This window comes from Canis lupus, chromosome 34 (genome assembly GCF_048164855.1).
Source record: "Canis lupus baileyi chromosome 34, mCanLup2.hap1, whole genome shotgun sequence".
NCBI lineage: Eukaryota > Metazoa > Chordata > Mammalia > Carnivora > Canidae > Canis > Canis lupus.
The window spans coordinates 15,813,121-15,831,549 of NC_132871.1; the positions used below are offsets into that span (position 1 = coordinate 15,813,121).

General features: G+C 38.6%; 1 protein-coding gene across 13 annotated transcripts in view; it reads right to left on the bottom strand.

Moving 5' to 3' along the window:
* The window catches only part of MYO3B (myosin IIIB), a 425,769-nt gene that overhangs the window by 184,804 nt on the left and 222,536 nt on the right, over positions 1 to 18,429 (bottom strand). For 12 of the 13 annotated variants that reach the window (XR_012023941.1, XR_012023944.1, XR_012023942.1 and 9 more), the window contains 3 exons: positions 15,161 to 15,240; positions 7,578 to 7,655; positions 4,710 to 4,915 (listed from right to left, as the gene is read on the bottom strand). Coding sequence is in view for 9 of the 13 variants with exons in the window: in XM_072811357.1 (XP_072667458.1) it covers positions 4,710 to 4,915; positions 7,578 to 7,655; positions 15,161 to 15,240 (364 nt within the window). In the remaining 4 variants the exon portion in view is untranslated. The remainder of the gene's footprint in view (positions 1 to 4,709; positions 4,916 to 7,577; positions 7,656 to 15,160; positions 15,241 to 18,429) is intronic. The other variant, XM_072811359.1, reaches the window with a different exon arrangement.

An 18,429-nucleotide genomic window follows, 5' to 3' on the forward strand; every position in this document is an offset into this window, starting at 1 on the left:
TTTCTAAGTCCCTCTCTGTAACTAGGAATGATTACGTGTCTCTGTTTAAGCCAAAGAAATGTGAAATGGCTTCTGGGAAAATGTTTTCTTTCCCAATAAAGGGTGGGGCAAATAGAGCTGGCTTCATCATTCATCTTGCCCCTTTCTCCCTTTGAATATAGACATGATCTAGAGAGGCAGCAGCCTCTTGTGACCATGAGACTATAAGCCAACCCACATAAGTAAAGATTGTAAAAAGGAATGGAAGGAGGTCAGAAGGTATATTCAGGTCCTTAGTGACATCACTGAACAGCTGAACTAATATTAAAAATAGCTTACCTCTTAATTTCTTTTTGTGGGAAACTAACAAACAAACCTATTTGCCACTGGTTTTCAATTTGGGCAATTTGGCCCCCCAGAGGACATTTGGCAATTTCTGGAGGCATTGTTTTTACTGTCATGACTGTGGGTGGGGGGTGAGGTTATTGGCATCCTAATAGGTAGGAGCCAGGGATACATTATACTTTTTACCAGGCACAGACATAGTCTTCCACAACAAAGAATTATCTGATCCAAAATGTCAGCAGTGCTGAGAATGAGAAACCCTGGTTCAAGCACTGAAAATGTTTGTTATTCACAGTCAAATGCATTCCTGACTGATACATTCCCTCATTTGGGAAACACTAAACATACACCTTGGAACACACATTATATACCAAGCACGACACCAGAAGTGACTGAGTAAAAAATGTCTGGATTTCTAAACTCACTCCAGACCATCCACTGGCAAAAACATCTGGGTCTCAAAGGATTGCTCTAGTATCCAAGGAAGTCAATTCATCGTCTCTGGTGATGCCCTCAATGAGGAGTTTTGTGTGTCTTTTTTCTTAGAGTATAAATAAATAAAAGCGGTAAATAAAAAAAAGCAACAGGAATAAAGCACTTTTGTTAAAGGGGATGAAGGTTTGAGCACCTATTCTGTGCCAGGCATTCTACTAGAGGTATGGAAACATACATAAAGGCAGAGGTGTATATATGACTTTTTAGAAGACAATTCTCATGAGGGCACTTTGATTCTTCACAAATGTTCAAAAACAACAATTTTGTCCATAATCCTTGGCATTCACAAGGCTTTTCTGTAGCTGCTAGAGATTCTGGTACTACTTGGAAGGAGGTTATAAAATCGGGTAACTCATTCACAAAAAAGTCACACCAGAACTAATATAAAGGTCCTAATAAATGTGGTTCCTTTTTTTTTTTTAAGATTTTATTTATTCATTCATTCATAAGAGGCACAGAGAGAGAGAGAGAGTCAGAGACACAGGCAGAGGGAGAAGCAGGCTCCATGCAGGGAGCCCGATGTGGGACTCTATCCCGGGTCTCCAGGATCAGGCCCTGGGCCGAAGGCGGTGCTAAACCGCTGAGCCACCCGGGCTGCCCTGTGGTTCCTTTTAAAGATTACTCATTCTCCAATTCCTTGGGACATTACATTTCTAAGAAGGGTCTCTTTGCCACAAACATTTCAACGACTTGTTATTAGAATCTATATCTGAACTTCCATTTAAAAGCCTCAAAGTTGGGCAGGGGGTGGGGGTGACTGGGCGATGGGCACTGAGGAGGGCACTTGATGGGATGAGCACTGGGTATTTATGCTGTATGTTGGCAAATTAAACTCCAATAAAAATAAATAAATAAAAGCCTCAAAGTTGGTAAATTTTTGTCATGTACGTGTGTTAATTTTCAGAAACAGCTAAGATTGAGAGCCAAGTCTAATAGAAAAGGTGGTCACACTGGGTGTTCCCAGAAGTCAAATAAAATAATTGTGTGCTTAGTTCTGAAGGAAGCTCCAAATAAAAAATACTTTGAATAACAGCACGGTTTGTTGGAAATAATGTATGTTTGCTTCTGCATCTGCTGAGAGGATCACCTCCACCCTCAATGATTATGAAAAACTAATATCTATTCCATTAAACCAAACATTTAGACTCAAATTCTTCTATGTCACTGTATATTCTATCTATCCCACTGCCAGGGACTTCCACAAATTTAGAATACTTCAGTGATTTCATTTTAATTACAAAGGGAAAACATAGGAAGAGAATAATGAGAAATAGTAAACTATTGAAAGGGAAGATCTTAAAGAAAATTTAAGGTGTTATGTACATTACGGAGATCTCAAATAGTCCTAGGATTACAGTATATAAAATTCCACATGAAAGATAAGTAATCTTCTTAAAGTGGAAATTCCCTACATCATGAGGTGCAAAACTGTGAAGTCCTGGGTCAGGAGAGTGAATGTTACTCTGTTTAACAGATACTGATTTAATAGCTATTATGAATTGGGTCCTGGGAGATACAGTTCTCCCCCCTATGAGCTTGATTGGGGGAAGTGAGCCTTTCTGGAAGACTTAAAGCCTACTAAGGCCAAGGAATCTGTATGTAATCCATGAAAATCTTCAAGATGTGGGTTCTGTGTATTCCTACCTTTTCATGCAGACAAGGAAATATATTTTACAGAAATGTCAAGTTACTTGCCAAATACTATATCCAAAAGCAGATCAGAACTCTGAACTCATTACAAAATTGCACTATTAAACTTCAATAATTTAATAAACAAATTATAAGACTTTGAATTGAATGTGCAGTCCTATTTTATAGACATTTGCCAGAACACAAACACACACTGTCCTATGTTCACCCCAGTAGAGACTTTCTGCTGCCTATACTTCAGAGCCCAGTGACCATGAAGCCAATTGATATTCAGTCATTTTCTGTGATGTCCCTCAACAGTATGACTTCAGGAGGTTTCAGCTACCTGCCTAGCACTGCCAGGTGACTTCTTTCATACCTATCTGCGAAGAGATAAATACTGCCAACTCACCTGGCTCACTGATGAGAAGGTGTTGGGAACAACCTCTCTCCCACAAGGCTCCATAAATGGAAAATAGGAAGAGCACTTCCAAGTCATTTTGCCAAAAAATTAAAAAATGGTGGATTGAGGAAGCAGTTTAGGTTTGGCCAAGTGGCAGATTTGGGTGACTTGGGGAAATACTTTCCTACTCAGGAACTCTACAACATAATGCCCCAAACACTGTCTTTCAGGATTCAGTCCCAAATGCCAGAAAATACAAAAAGGTAAAAAGTAACATAAAACAAGTCTTTATCTTTTATTTACCTCTACCGGATAAACCCTGAATGACTCCCCTGCCTTTGATTGTCTTGTCTGCATATTTCCGCTAAGAGTTTACAAAACAGCACTCCCCAATAGGAAGATAAGAGGTGCACCTATTTGTTGAATAACATCAAGGAAGAAAACTGCTAACTCATCCATTTTGTTGTTAAATTGCTCAAAAGGATCAAAATACCAATTAACTTGCTGGCTCAGAAATCTTTGATACCTTCAGATTTACTGACATTTTGAAATTCTTGTTCATACTTGCCTAATGGCTTTCTGATTACGAACAAAGAAGTGCCAATCTGTTTAGCATTTGACCTGTTTTCTTAAATATTTTTATGTATTTCACACTCAGTGGCTAAAAATACTTGACTAGTCACATTCATGTGCTAAAATAGTCTTTTTTTTTCTTGTTCCACCTCCAAATTTAAGAGGAAAAAGAAGCTCAAAGACACTTCCTTTTTAAAAGCCATTTTGTTATTTTTAATTTAAAAACTCTCACTGCAAGGAAATTTTTTTTGCCCTTTCTTTTCCATGGAAGGTAGTGGCATTTGGAAGATTCGATGAAGCAAAATACTGTATTAGAATTCATTCTTCCAGAGAAAAAGTTGGAAAAATGACCTTGGGCATAAGTTTCAGAAAGGAGGTAAAAAGAAAACTGACGGGGTGCAGATTTTATAGTGGGTTTTAATTTTTCTCTCTGGACATCCTCAGATAGCAATGCATCTCACAGGTGGCTTTTTGTTAACATTGCCCTCTATTTCCTCTCAGAAAATTTTGTAAAAATTCTACCTGTAATCACATGATACACAGTGCATCTCTATGGCCGCTATATAAAAAGGAACAGATTTTCACTCCTAGGTAAAGTCAATTTCTAGGTCTAAAAAGCTCCAAAACAATTTATTTCAATAGACATTGGTTGACTGCAATGAACTGAGGAGATAAAAGTGTATGATGAAGACTTCTAGGTTCAAATGTCTGCTCTACCATTCACTAGCATGGGACCTTGGGAAAGTCACTTACGTTTCTTTCTGCACCTCAATTTCCTCATCTATAAAATGAGAATAATAATAGAGTATAGCTCACAGGACTGTTCTATGAATCAAATGAGATTATACACCTAGGGCATTCTAGGTGCTTTGCAAATATCAGCTATGCTTTTGTATCATGCCATTTTTTTAGCCTAAGGATTGGGTGCCTGGGTGTATTCACACCCACTAGAATCTTGATCCACTTATGGAGGAACACTTTCATCATTAAATATCAATTAAATATCTGGAAATTCTGAAATCCAAGGATATATACATTATATAAATACCTATGGACGTTTTTATTTTTTTTAAGCGATAAGAAGGGTGCTTACTCTGTCCTCCAGAGCACTGCAATTTAGTTGAAGCACAATAAAAATGCAAACATTTAAGCAAGTAAATGGTAGCTGGTAACCAGCCAATTACATGTTAGGAGGCAAACATGCAGGAGGAACAATCCCAGCGGACTAGGACAGCCACAGCACAGCTATATTTAACATAATGTATTTCCCAAGATGCCACCTGACCTTTTCACAAATTCTTCAAAGAGGATGCGGTGGGAATACCCCTGCCTGCGGATGCTGACTGTCTCCAGGATCCCTGTGGAACGGAGCTGGGCCAGCACACTCTCTCGGGAGAACTTCAAGGCCTCTCGGTCATCATTGGGTTTAATGCAGCGCACAAAGTGGGGCTGTCCAACCACCATTTTGGAGAGCAGATCCATCAGAGAGTACTATCAGGGGAAAAAATACCCATGAAATGAGGTTACCACAAACATAATAGATAATTACAACAGAGGCCTACAGGGGCCTCTAGAGCAGTTTGTTGGCTTGTAAACAACTCACAGACCTTTTTGAGGCCAAAAAAGAAGCCAGTAATACAGGGTGATAATATAGGTTCTAATGAATACTTATAGCTGCCTGTGGATTCAAAAGCATTCCTTAAACATCACCTAGTACCAGGGTGCCTGGGTGGCTCAGTTGGCTGAGTGTCTGACTCTTGATTTCAGCTCAGGTCTTGATCTTGGGGTCATGGGATTGAGCCTTTTGTTGGGGTCCCTGCTCAGCTTGGTGGCGGGGAGGGGGAGTTCTGCTTGAGATTCTCTCACTCTGACCCTCTCTTCTGCTCATATACTAACACACTCTCTCTAAAATGAATAGATGAGGGGTGTCTAGGTGGCTCAGTTGGTTAGGCATTCAACTCATGATTTTGGCTCAAGTCATGATCTCAGGATCATCCGATTGAACCCTGCTTTGAGCTCCTCTCTCAGCAGGGAATCTGCTTGAGATTCTCTCCCTTTCCCTCTCCCTCAACCACTCCTCCCAGGTCATATGTGCTCTCATTTTCTCTCTCAAATAAATAAATATTTAAAAATAAAGAAAGAAAACAAATAGATGAATCATAAATAAATAAACAAACAAACAAATAAATAAATATCACCTAGTGCCAAGCAATATCCTTATGGCAAAAACTTAGCTAAGGACATGCTTAGGTTACCCAGTAACTCTATCGCCAGAACTAGCTTGTCTCTAGGACTCTAAGGTAGTATTCCATAAACTCTGCCTGTAATTTAAAATGTCTGACTGGGACACCTGTGTGGCTCAGCGGTTGAGCGTCTGTCTTTGGCTCATGGAATGATTCGGGGTCCCAGGATAGAGTCCCGCATCAGGTTCCCTGCAGGGAGCCTGCTTCTCCCTCTATGTCTCTCTCTCTCTCTCTCTCTCTCATGAATGAATAAATAAAATCTTTAAAAAATAAAATAAAACGTCTAGCTACTAGGAAAGGGGTCAGTTGTTTCTTCAGCCCAAGAATAACCAGAAAGTCTAAGCAAATCTTACTGATAGTACTGGTAATGAAGCAGAAGAAAAAGAAGAAACAGATAGAAAAAGGGCAAAGAAAACAAGACAATTGGAGAGAAGTTGATTATAGTAAAGATCAACCCATATCTTTAGAATGACTGGCAGGGGGCTCTCACAGCAAGAGGGCACATGGAAAAGCACAGCCCTGCTTGTGTGGGAATAGCCTCAGCTGCTCCTCAGGGGCATCCATTTTTGGAGTTTCTCTTTTAGACACAGCTTCAGGGGCAATTACAAGCCACACAAGAAATCAGTCCCGTTATTTCATAACCACTGACCCAAAATGGTATTACCTGGCTTGTCAATGCATTCTTTTTCTCAGAATTAACATTTGGGGGACACCAAGCTGATTGTCATGGATACATTTCTGAAAAATCGTAAGGTAAAGGTGGCTTCTTCTGAAAGTGGGATTCTAGGATCTGGAAGATGATATCACACAGTTCTTCAGAGTCTCCAAATCCCATGGGACACACTGCCCCCTCAAGACACTAGGAAGATACAGCTACTAAAGGGGAGAGGACCAGGGTAAATCTCAAGATAAGAAATAAATGACAATCAGAAATGTCCAACCATGAGAGTGATGAAGCAGGAGCTGACTGTCCACCTGTCAGAGAAGCTGTGGCAAGAATCACTGCATGGATGGAATACTGGACTCAAAGGCCTCTGGGCCCAATTCATACCCTCAGAGCCCAATTTTAGTTTATTTCTGAAGTACAGCTGACTAGATCAGACTTTTTGGCTTTGGGTCCTTCTTGAACCTGCCAGCTTTCCATGGAGCCTTCCACCCATGGTGCAACCCCAGCTCATGACCACCTGGCTTCCCATCCCTACTGAGCTCCTTCCAATTGCAACTCCACCTTACAACCTGAGATCAGTAATATCATCTATAGCCTAATAGCTTCTCTACCACAAAGCTGCCTAGACCTTAGCTCCCAGTGGTTCATGATCTCAAGGGGTTTCTAACCCTAGTGCTTTATACTGTGAAGATAAATCTATGTGAATTGGTATAATGTGCATCTAAGCAGAGCCTTTCTAGGCACAATGTTTTTACTCAAAGGAATCATTTTACTAGATGAAATATCAAGACTTGGGGCAGCAGAGATGGGAAATAACTGGGTCTGGGTCAATTTGATCCAGAAAAATAAAGTCAAAACTAAGACGGATTCCCTCAGGATCTGAAATTAATAAGCGACCTTCTGGAATTTTATTAAATACTTTATTTTTCAGTAAATATGCTGGGAAAGCAGCTGGTTCCAGTAGCTTTAAGGCCAGGAAGTGGGTCAAATGCTAATAGAATCAGCACACTGAATGGACAAAGCTTTGTGTCAGTGACAGAGAGGGTCCTCTCTGTAGACACATGGGATTTCATCTGATCTTCCTGAAATCAGAGAACAGAGGTAGGTTCCCTTCACTCCTACCTTTCTTAACTGACTCTTGTGCTTTGCTCTTCAATAATTCCATCATATTTGAGCCTCTTATATGAAGGATTGGGAGTCCTTTTTAGAAATAGGCAGAATAGAGATTAAAAAGACTCCATACCCGGAAGTAAGAAGCCATGGTCTGCCTCTTCATGTTGGTAGTTTCTTCTGGATGCCGTATCACCTCCAGAGTGTCCACCTAGAGTAGAGGCAGAGGGAAGTAGTTTAAGGATATAGACATTTTCTGGCTTTTCCAAAATCTGTTTGGTTCAATACCTGAGGGACCTTGATGTTTTGAACATGACAGTGAATACTACAGGAGAAGTTTTAAGACATATAAAAGAAAAATAGAATTTGTGCTGTTCCACTCACTTGAGAATAACCACACTCTGCAAAGTACCATATGATCTTGGTGTAAGTACCTATCACTATTATTTCTATATCTTTTGATGTTCTAATGGTCCCCTGTTAAGTTCTCCAATAATGTCGCATGAAACCAATTTCTTTCTTTTTTCTTTCTTTTCTTTCTTTCTTTCTTTCTTTTCTTTTTCTTTCTTTCCTTTCTTTCTTCCTTTCTTTTTCTTCCTCTTTCTTTCTTTCCTTTCTTTCATTCTTTTTCTTTCTTTTCTTTAAGATTTAATTATTCATGAGAGACACAGAGAGAGGCAGAGACATAGGCAGAGGGAGAAGCAGACTCCTTCCAGAGCCTGATGCAGGACTGGATCCCAGGACCCTGGGATGACAACAGGAGCAAAGGCAGAGCCAGAGGCTTAATCACTGAGCGACCCAGGTGCCCCCAAACAGTTTTTCAAAAGAAAACTGGGCAACCACCCATGAAGCTGGATGATTATAAAGACATGGGCCCAGGGATCCCTGGGTGGCGCAGTGGTTTGGCGCCTGCCTTTGGCCCAGGGCGCGATCCTGGAGACCCGGGATCGAATCCCACGTCGGGCTCCTGGTGCATGGAGCTTGCTTCTCCCTCTGCCTATGTCTCTGCCTCTCTCTCTCTCTCTGTGTGACTATCATAAATAAATAAAAATTAAAAAAAAAAAAAAAAGACATGGGCCCAAAGCCCATGTTGGATCTCAGGGAATTAGATGGGTTCCAGTTACCTTCCTGCCATCAAACCCTGCTGCTACTCCGCCCACTCCCCACAGTTCCCACATGGTCACTGTAGCCCAGAGCTTGAGATACACATGTTCCCAATCATCTATCTCAACTACCTGGGCTGACTAGAAGAAATTTATGAATGAAAACAAATGTAGGAAACAACCTGCTTTGTTATCATATCTTAACAATAAAAACCCTGCTCCTGCACATACAAGCTATTTGGTTTACAGAGTGCACAAGTGGCATTTTAGCACCAGCCTCTGCCATGGCAGCTTCCCATCTGCTCTGAACAGGTGGCAAGAGTATGAAGCAGGAATGTTTAAACTGGAAGATGCTGCTGTCAGCAAGTGTGTTCTGCTTGGTGAATTGCTGTCCAGGCGGCCACCTCCCCATGGGGTGAGGATGTCTGCAGCCTTGTTCAACAAAAGTGCAAAGTGGGTGCTAGAAGGGTTGAGGGCATGAGGGGCAAATAATGAGGCCCTACCTCAAGGGCTATTTAGGAGACTGTGCAAAATGGAAGGAAATGCTTCAATTGGCTTAAAGAAAACAGTTTAAGAAAGGGAATAAACGGGGAGCTAAGTTTTCAATAGCCAGAAAAGCAACCTAAATAGTGAGCAGGAATATGAGGCTATCTCTGCATGAAGTGATATCAGGGGGCAGTGCAGCTTCCTTTTCTAGGCTGCATGTTGGATGCATTCCCAAAGCCATCAGTTTATTTGCATGCAGCTAAAGTTATGGTACAGCCTGTAGGTTTTAACTTTATTATTTTTTTTAATGAGAAAGGAGGACATGAAAGCTTGGTGTTGAGCAGGAAGGCTTTTCTAATATAGAAAAGGGGAAAACCAACACTACAAACCCACCACATCTGAAGAGATTGTATTGCATTCTTTCCATGGGCATCTGCGAGGACCCACTGAAGGTCCTCTTCCCCCATCTCATCCCTGTTTGGAGGATGGAGCTGCTGAGGTTTGGGGCCAGCAAATCAGAACTGCAGAAGAGAGGATCTTGCTAGGCTCTGCCTTCTGTTGAATTGTAAATTCTACGTTTTCTTGAACTTTTTCTCCTTACTTTCTTTCCCCTCAATCTGACCTTCATATAAACACACACACAGTCTAAACTTGGAAATTTCTCCACCACTTCCTTATAACTTCCTTTTATTCTGGGATCCCCTCTGAATAATCCTATCTTTCTTTGAATCTTGCTTTTCCTCCCTCATTTCCCTCCCTTTTTATTCAAAGGACTCAGTGGGCTCTAGGGCACAGTAAAAAGGACAGCTTAAAAACTCATCCATATTTTTCTATTAGAATTCACCTGTTAACTCCCCTCAGAATATACAATAGGCTCTTAGCATTTGAGAATTTAACAGTTTAGTGATCAGAAAATCCTTGATGGATGGGACATAATTTAAAAGGTACAATAAATATTGTTTTCAAGATCAGTACCTGTCCTCTGCAGCAAACTGGAAAAATACAGAATGAAGCACTAATTTGCACTCTAAAAGTTATAAGGCTGGTGGGCTCCCCTATCTAACCACCCAGCATGACCGAGTTCTGTCCTACTCACATACAGAATAACTCTGGGAAAGTAAGTAAAAACCTATTTGCTATTACATACAGCCTGGAAGTGCTAATGCTTGTCCACAGTTTATCACCTACATATTTAGTACTACATTTTAGTACTACATAAATAACATGCTATTGAGGTATTTTCTAATTTAGGAATTCGGAAATGTTTTGTTTTGGCCAAGGACTTCTTGTATAGTCACAAAGTTCTCCTGAGCATGGAATGGATCTGAAAGAGGAAATTTTGGATAAGGGATATACCAGAAGTTGAATCTCTTGGTCCTTCAAACTAGGAGACTAGGCACAAACCTCACCTCTGTCTGCACTAGGTCTACTATGAACTCTAAGAAACTCCAAAAAAATTCAAACAAAAACATAAATGAAGGTTGTTGTCTGATTTAAAAGTCTGTCATCCTGTGCTAATTTAGTTAAAAGTAGCTTCATTTACTTTAAAAAAATTTTTTTTCAGAAAGAATCCAGAAAATAGATTTCATTAGGGATACCAGCTAGCATTTAGTCCTTCCCAAAGGTGGGGAATTCACAACAAACAGTTTTCCCCAGAGTATCTTATCATTTTTACCGCAGATAGGGGAAAACACACTAGAAAAGCTTTCCTGGGCTTAGAGGATATATGTTATAGAACACAGAGTTTCTGAAATGGACACACCTGGTTCAAATCCTGGCCATTCAACTTAACTAACCTGTGTGGACTTGGACTCTTTGCTTCTCAAAACCTGTTTTCCTTATTAAGAAAACTGGTTAAAAGCTACTGCCTTGCACACATGTAAGAAGTATATCAGTTTCCCTTCCATGATTACCACGCTCGATTTAGTTTTAGTTTAGTGATGAACATCAATGATGCAGGGTTTTCTTCAATGGCAGATGGCAAGTACTAGCACCCATGCAACACAGCAAGATTTTTTTTAACTTATTGGCAGAGAAAATACTTTTTTTTTTAAAGATTTTATTTATTTATTCATTAGAGACAGAGACAGAGAGAGAGAGAGAGAGGCAAAGACATAGGCAGAGGGAGAAGCAGGCTCCATGCAGCAAACTCGACGTGGGACTCGATCCTGGGTCTCCAGAATCAGGCGCTGGGCCAAAGGTGGCGCTAAACCGCCGAGCCACCCAGGCTGCCCAAGAAAATACTTTCAATGAAACCAATTTCAAGATGATTAGTAAAACCAATATTCTAGATCCAACCACTGTCTGTCTAACCCAGTATCCTTTCTCTTCCAGTTTCAATTTATATAACAATACAAGTCAATTGGAGCTGAGCAAGGCTGCTTTCTGCCCACATGACAAATGTCCTGCCCAATTTCTTATGAGAGGTGCCGGTTAGTGTTCAAAGTAGTCCTGAGTAAGCTTTACAAATTGTAATATAAACTCCAAGTCCACAGGAAATGAGCAAGCTTCAGTATACGTATGGACTCCACACATGAAGTTTTAGATGGTTACCAAAACACGAGTAATAAAGCATCCATTGTTCCAAAGTAAAAATCACTGTAGGAACCACTCTGCCCATATTATGCCAGTAAAGTCTTAAAATGACCCTATGAGTTAAGTACTGTTATTATTCCTATGGTACATACGAAGAGGTTAAGGCTCAAGAGATTTTAGGGAAAATTTCCAGGGTCTTTTAGCTAGTAATTGGCCATGCCTACATCTAAATCCAGTTCTGTCTGATTCCAAAACCTTACTTCTTAAACATTATATATACTGCCTTTCTATGTGATTTGATAGAACTTATAAAATCAATCTAAATGCATGGTATTATTAAAAAGACTTGCCTTATCTGTCAACTAAATTTACTCTAGGATAAAGACATAGATTCCAGAAGTCTTAAAAACCACCTAGGTTTCAACAATAAGTGAAAAATGGAAAGATTTTTGTTCCTGGTCTCAGTAAGTACCCACTATTTGGATTCTAAAACCTCAAAAGTGCTTATTATTTATCTTCTTGACATCATCTATTGTCAAGAATTTTTATGCTATCAAGTAATCCATCCACCCCTTAAGGAAAAAAAACCCTATATAGCATCACTCCTCTCAAAGCCTTCAAAGCCCTGAATGGAAAAGCAAGACTGGCATTGACATCATCAATGTGGTGGTGCTGAATGTGTTGGAGGTCAGCTTCCTATAAGATCACTTGTGTTTTTTTTACCTCGGATAAGGCAGAGAAAAACTGCTGGAGTGTTTTTATTACTGTTACACTTATTTTCTGATGCCTCAACTAGAACTTTCAACTCATCTCTCTTCCAAATGAAAACAAATCACTAGTCATTTTCATCTCATTTATATACATTATTATGATGATGTAAATATATGCCACATACTAGAGGGCACACTTGTCACACAAGGCCTGAACAACAGTATGCAGTGTAGAGAGAAAGGTAACATTGTGCCGGTATTCTGTGTGGAAGGCAGGGGAATGGAGTCCTTGCAGAATCCAACAGCCACAACAGCAAATTGAGGAAAGGATGGTAATGTGGCCTGATGAGAATATTACCCAGGAGTCTTTAATCTTTTTGTGTCATGATCTCTTTTAGAATCTAGTGGGAGCCAATGACTCCAAAAAACACAGACAAGTTGATCCTCATTATTTGTGGATTCTGTATTTGTTAATGTACCTACTTTCTAATATTTATTTTTAAACCCCAAATCAGTTCCTGCAGTGCTTTCATGATGATTTACACACATACAGAGTGGTGAAAACTGATTACCCAATATACCTGTTTCTAGCTCAGGTTGAACAAGATGACATTCCGCCTTTCTGTTTTAGCTCTCATGCTATAATCCAGGTTTATTTAAGTGCCATGTGCTTTGCATTTTTGTACTTTTGGTTAGTGATTTCACTGTTTAAAAAGAGCCCCCAAGCATAGTGCTGGAGTGTTGTCTAGTGTTCCTAAGTGCAAGAAAGCTATTAAATACCTCTTGGGAAACATACCTGTATTAGACAAACTTCATTTGGGCATGAGTTATAGTGCTGTTGGCCTTGGATTCAATGACACAAATACTGCAATTAAAATATTATTTTAGGGGGTCATGGGTGGCTCAGTCTGTTAAGTGTCCAACTCTTGGTTTTGGCTCAGGTCACAATCCCAGGGTCCTGAGATTGAGACTTGTGCTGGGCACCATGCTCAGCTGGGAATCTGTTTGAGATTTTCTCCCTCTCCCTTTGCTGCCTCCATTTTCACATTTGCTCTTGCTTTAGTTCTCTCTCTTTCTAAAATAAATAAATAAATCTTCTAAAAAATAAAATATTGTTTTATACAAAGAAATACTGCATATAATTATTTGTAAGAAATATACATTAAATAATGTGCTTTTAAATAGAAAAACACATCAAACAAGATTGTGCACTAATTGGTTGACAACAATGTTGCGAGTAGAGGCTGCGAGTAGAGGCTTTCAGGAACCTAACCACATATTTCCCCTAGGAGCAATGCTGTAGTGTTTGCTGACTCAGTATTCACAGCAACTTTATAGAATGTGATTGCATGAATAATTAAGAATCAACTAAATTTTTTTACATGTAATAGTATCAAGAGGCTCTTAGAACCACTAAAACTCTGATGTAAATTTCTTGTAGGGACCTGTATAAACCATGTTATATAGTCCTAATATCTTGCCACGAATTCACAAGACTGAAAAGTAGAAAAGTAGAATAATACATGTGGTTATAATAGCAATGTGGGTATAAAAATTATTGCTAACAAAAATGATCTGAGTCTTATTACGTATAGGTAAGTCTTTCATTTTCAAAGAAAATTTGAATATGTATGTTTGTATCAATTTTGAGATAGTATTCAATAGTATTCTATGTGGCTGAATTTATTATTCTTTATTAAATAATTTAATATTTAATGTAAATAAAATATATGAAAATTCAGAGATATGATCTATTTATTTTATTACAGCTTCACCTTTTAGATAACTGGGTTTTGGTGTTAGTATATACAGAGAGCATTAGCCAGCCAATCCTTGAGATCCTTGCTAAACGTTAGCTCAAAGGATATAAGTTAAAAATACTTTACGGTGGGATATTTATTAACCTTTCTAACATTCCCTTTGCACAGAGAAGTACACCTCTCATTTTTCAGAGAGCAAAACAGAATGACAGGAAATGGTTTGGTTTCTTTCCTTTCTGCTAACTCCATTTTGGTCCCTGTTAGCCTCCTCTGTAGGTTGGTGATGGCCTCTAGGAAAAGTGCTTTATCTCTTCCTAGAGAGGCTTTATGTGCAAGTGTCATTGTTCTGCATCTTAAGTTGTCTTTCTGAGACTCACAAATGAAGGGGTCCAGAATATGCCACACTGGCATAGGTATTATTTTGAGCTGAAGACATCTGAAAATCAACAGTTGCAAGAAGAGGTTTTCCTGAACTCGCCTTATCTGGCTAAAAACAGGGCCTCTCAAAATAATCCAACTGTCATAAATCTCCTCCCTGGCAGTTTCACAACCTGTTATGGAAGACTGACTGCTATCACCACAGATGAGAAATGAACACTGGGATAAGAAACTGCCTAACCAGACACTGTCACAGAACCATCATACTTCCCATCTATTCTCCTAAGGGACCATTTGTTTTTCCCAAAAGTCATCTGTTCTCCCACAAGTGCCCATCTCTCCCTCCTCTTGCCCCATTCATCCCCTATTAAGATGGCATATAAGCCTCAAATTCTAATTATCTCTTTGAGTTACTTTTTTGAGAGTTCCTAATAATGCACATAATTAAAATTTGTTTTTTCTCCTGTTAAACTTTCAGGTTGAGTTTAATTCAGTACCCCCAAGAACTGAAGTTAAGAGAGTAGAGGAAAAGTTTTCTCCCCTGACACAGTACTTTAAGAATTCCATGACACTGTTTTTGTTTCAAATTTCCTAACTGCTGATTTCCTAAATGCCTTCATCTCTTTACCAGATTACCCAAGCAGTGGGCTGGATAAACTAAAGTTGTCTACCCTAGGATTATCCCAAAGGCAGGAGCAAGCACCCCACTGTCCACATTATTTTGAGTACAAACCTGCTACTCACCTTGGTTCTCCCAGTACTGAAATGTGGAGGCAAAGATCTTGAGGCTGCTGTTATCCTGGCTCTTGTTTGGGCCAAATTACCTGAGCAAAAAAGACAAAAAAGTTAAAGTGAAGGAAAAGTTAAGGAATAGTATTATGACAATTTTTGTCTTTATGTTTTTGCATTTTTATTAATTTTCCAAATAATCTGCTCTGAATATGAAAAATTTGGAAGAATTTAGATTTTGAAACTTTAATGATATAAACAAATTATAATTTATAATATAAATTGAATTTATATTAGTTTCATAAGCAAAACAGAAACAATAAAAAAAACTTTCCAATTCATTCAATAAACTAGCAAAAGAAGAAAATTGCCATACATAAAAAGGACATATAAAAAGCCCACAGCTAACAACTCAACAGGAATGATTGAAAGCTTTTTCCTCTAAGATCAGGATCAGAGCAGGAAGCTCACTCTTACCACTTCTATTCAACTAGCAGTCCTAGCTCAAGCAGTTAGGCAAGAAAAAGAAATAAAAGACACCCAAATTGTAAAGAAAGAAGTAAAATGATCTCTGTTCATAGGTGCTATGATCTTGTATATTAAAAATAACCCTAAATATCCTACAAAAAAACCCTGCTAAAACTAGTAAGTCAATTCAGCAAATTTGTAAGATATAAAATCAGCATAGAAAAATCAGTTGCATTTCTATGCACTAACAATGAAAATTTGAAAAGGAAACTAAGAAAATCCTACTTATAATAGCATCAAAAAGAATAAAATACTTAGAAATAAACTTAACCAAGGAAGCAAAAGACTTGTGCTATGAAAACTACAAAGTATTCCTGAAAGAAATTAAAGAAGGCACACAAATAAATGGAGAGGTATTTTGTTCTTGGGAAGGAAAGGAATCATTTTCCTCTACTCATCTCATGTTCATTTCCTGGGGCTCTGCAAATTAGATTGACAGAAGACAGATTAACAAGAGAAAAGCAAACAGCAGTTTATTAATGCATCACACATACATACAGGAGTACTTGGTGATAAGTAACTCAAGGGGTGGTTAGAATTGGGCTCACAAAGCATCTTAACAAAACAATAATAAATTTCTTGGTAAGTGACAAAAGATGTTTGAATTTCTAGGAGCAGTAAATTATGGAAAGGTAAATATATGAGGAAGCTAATGGAAGGTAAGGACTAGTTAGTAAAATTTTGTTATACAGATTCCTCTGGTGCTATCTCTGGGCAGACAAGGGTCTAGAGTTTTCTCTGGTGATTAACTTCTGTCCTTCCTGGTAGAGAGGGGTGGGGGGATACTTCTACAAATTTATGTCTTGCTTTTATGTAAACAAAGGGAAAGCAGAGAGCTTTTCTTATATCTTCTTCTCAATCACCTCCAGCTCAAAATAATCTTTATGCCAAAGTGGCATATTTTAGGGTGGCATACTCTGCTACCCTTTACTGTGTTTATGGATTGAAAGATCTAATATTGTTAAAATGTCCATGCTACCCACAAGGATCTATAGATTCAATATAATCCCCATCAAGATCTTAATGGCATTTTTGCAGAAATATAAAAAACCCTAAAATTCATCTGGAACCACAAAGGACCCAAAGCTCCAAGCAATCTTGAAAAGGAAAAGAAAAAAAAAAGAAAAAAGAAAAAAGAAAAGGAAAAGAAAAGCTGAAAACTTCACATTTCCTGATTTCAAAATGTATTAATCACCAACAGTAATCAAAATACTATGGTACTGGCATAAAGACAAACATATAGACCTATGGAACAGAATAGAGCCCAGAAATAAATCTATGCATAGATGGTCAAGTAATCCTTAAAATGGGTGTCAAGATTATATAATGGGGAAAGGGTAGTCTCTTCAACAAATCGTGTTTGGACAACTCAATATCTGCGTGCAAAAGAATGAAACTGGACCCTATCTTATACAAAATTCAATTCCTATTGGATTAAAGATTTAAATGTAAGACCTAAAACTATAAAACTCCTAGGAAAAAACATAGGGAGAGAGCGTCATGACACTGATCTTAGCAATGATTTCTTGGATAGGATATCAAAAGCACAGGCAATAAAAGCAAAAATAGACAAGAGGCTTTACATCAAATCATAAGCTTCTGCACAGGAAAGGAAACAATCAGCAGAGGGAAAAGGAAACCTACAGAATGGGAGAAAATATTTGCAGAGCATATAAGGGGTTAATTTCCAAGATCTATACAGACTTCTACAACTCAACAGCAAAAAATAAAATAAATAATAAAATAATAAAATAAAATAAAATAAAATAAAATAAAATAAATAAAATAAAATAAAACATAACTGGATTTAAAACTGGGCAAAGGAGGAGTTCCTGGGTGGCCCAGCTGGTTCAATGTCCAACACTTGATTTAAGATCAGGTCATGATCTCAGAATTGTGCGATCGAGGCCCACATTGGGTTCCATGCTCAGTGGGGAGTCTGCTTGGGATTCTCTCTCCCCCTCTGCCCCTCCTCACTGTGTGTACACACACGTGCTTCTTCTCCAAAATAACTAATTACATTTTAAATTTCTTTTTCAAGATTTTATTTATTTATTCATGAGACACACACAGAGAGAGAAAGAGAGAGAGAGAGAGGCGCAGAGACATAGACAGAGGGAGAAGCAGGCTCCATGCAGGGAGCCTGATGTGGGACTCGATCCCAGGACTCCAGGATCACGCCCTGGTTTGAAGGCAGGCACTAAACGGCTGATACCCAGGGGTCCCCTAATTACATTTTTAATACAAAAAGAATAAAAAAATAAAAATGGGCAAAGTACTTGAATAGGTATTTCTCCAAAGATGACATAAAAATGGCCAAAAACTTTATTAAAAGATGCTCATCACTAAGTGTCAGGGAAATGCATATCAAAACCACAACAAGATATCATTTTATACTGTTTAGGATGGCCATTATATAAAACAATAACAATAATAACAGAAAATAACAAGTGTTGGCAAGGATATGGAGAAACTGGAACTTCTCACTGCTGGTGGGAATATAAAGTGGTACAACCAATACAGAAAACAGTGTGGAGATTCTTGAAAAAATTAAAAATAGAATACCATGTGATCCAACAATTCCACTTCTGGGTATTTATCCAAAACAACTGGAAACAGAATCATGAAGAGGTGTTTGCCTCCCATGTTCATCAAAGCACTATTCACAACAGCCAAGCAGTGAACAAACTAAATATTCATCAAAGGATGAATGGATATAGAAAACACGGTATATATGTACAACAGAATATTATACA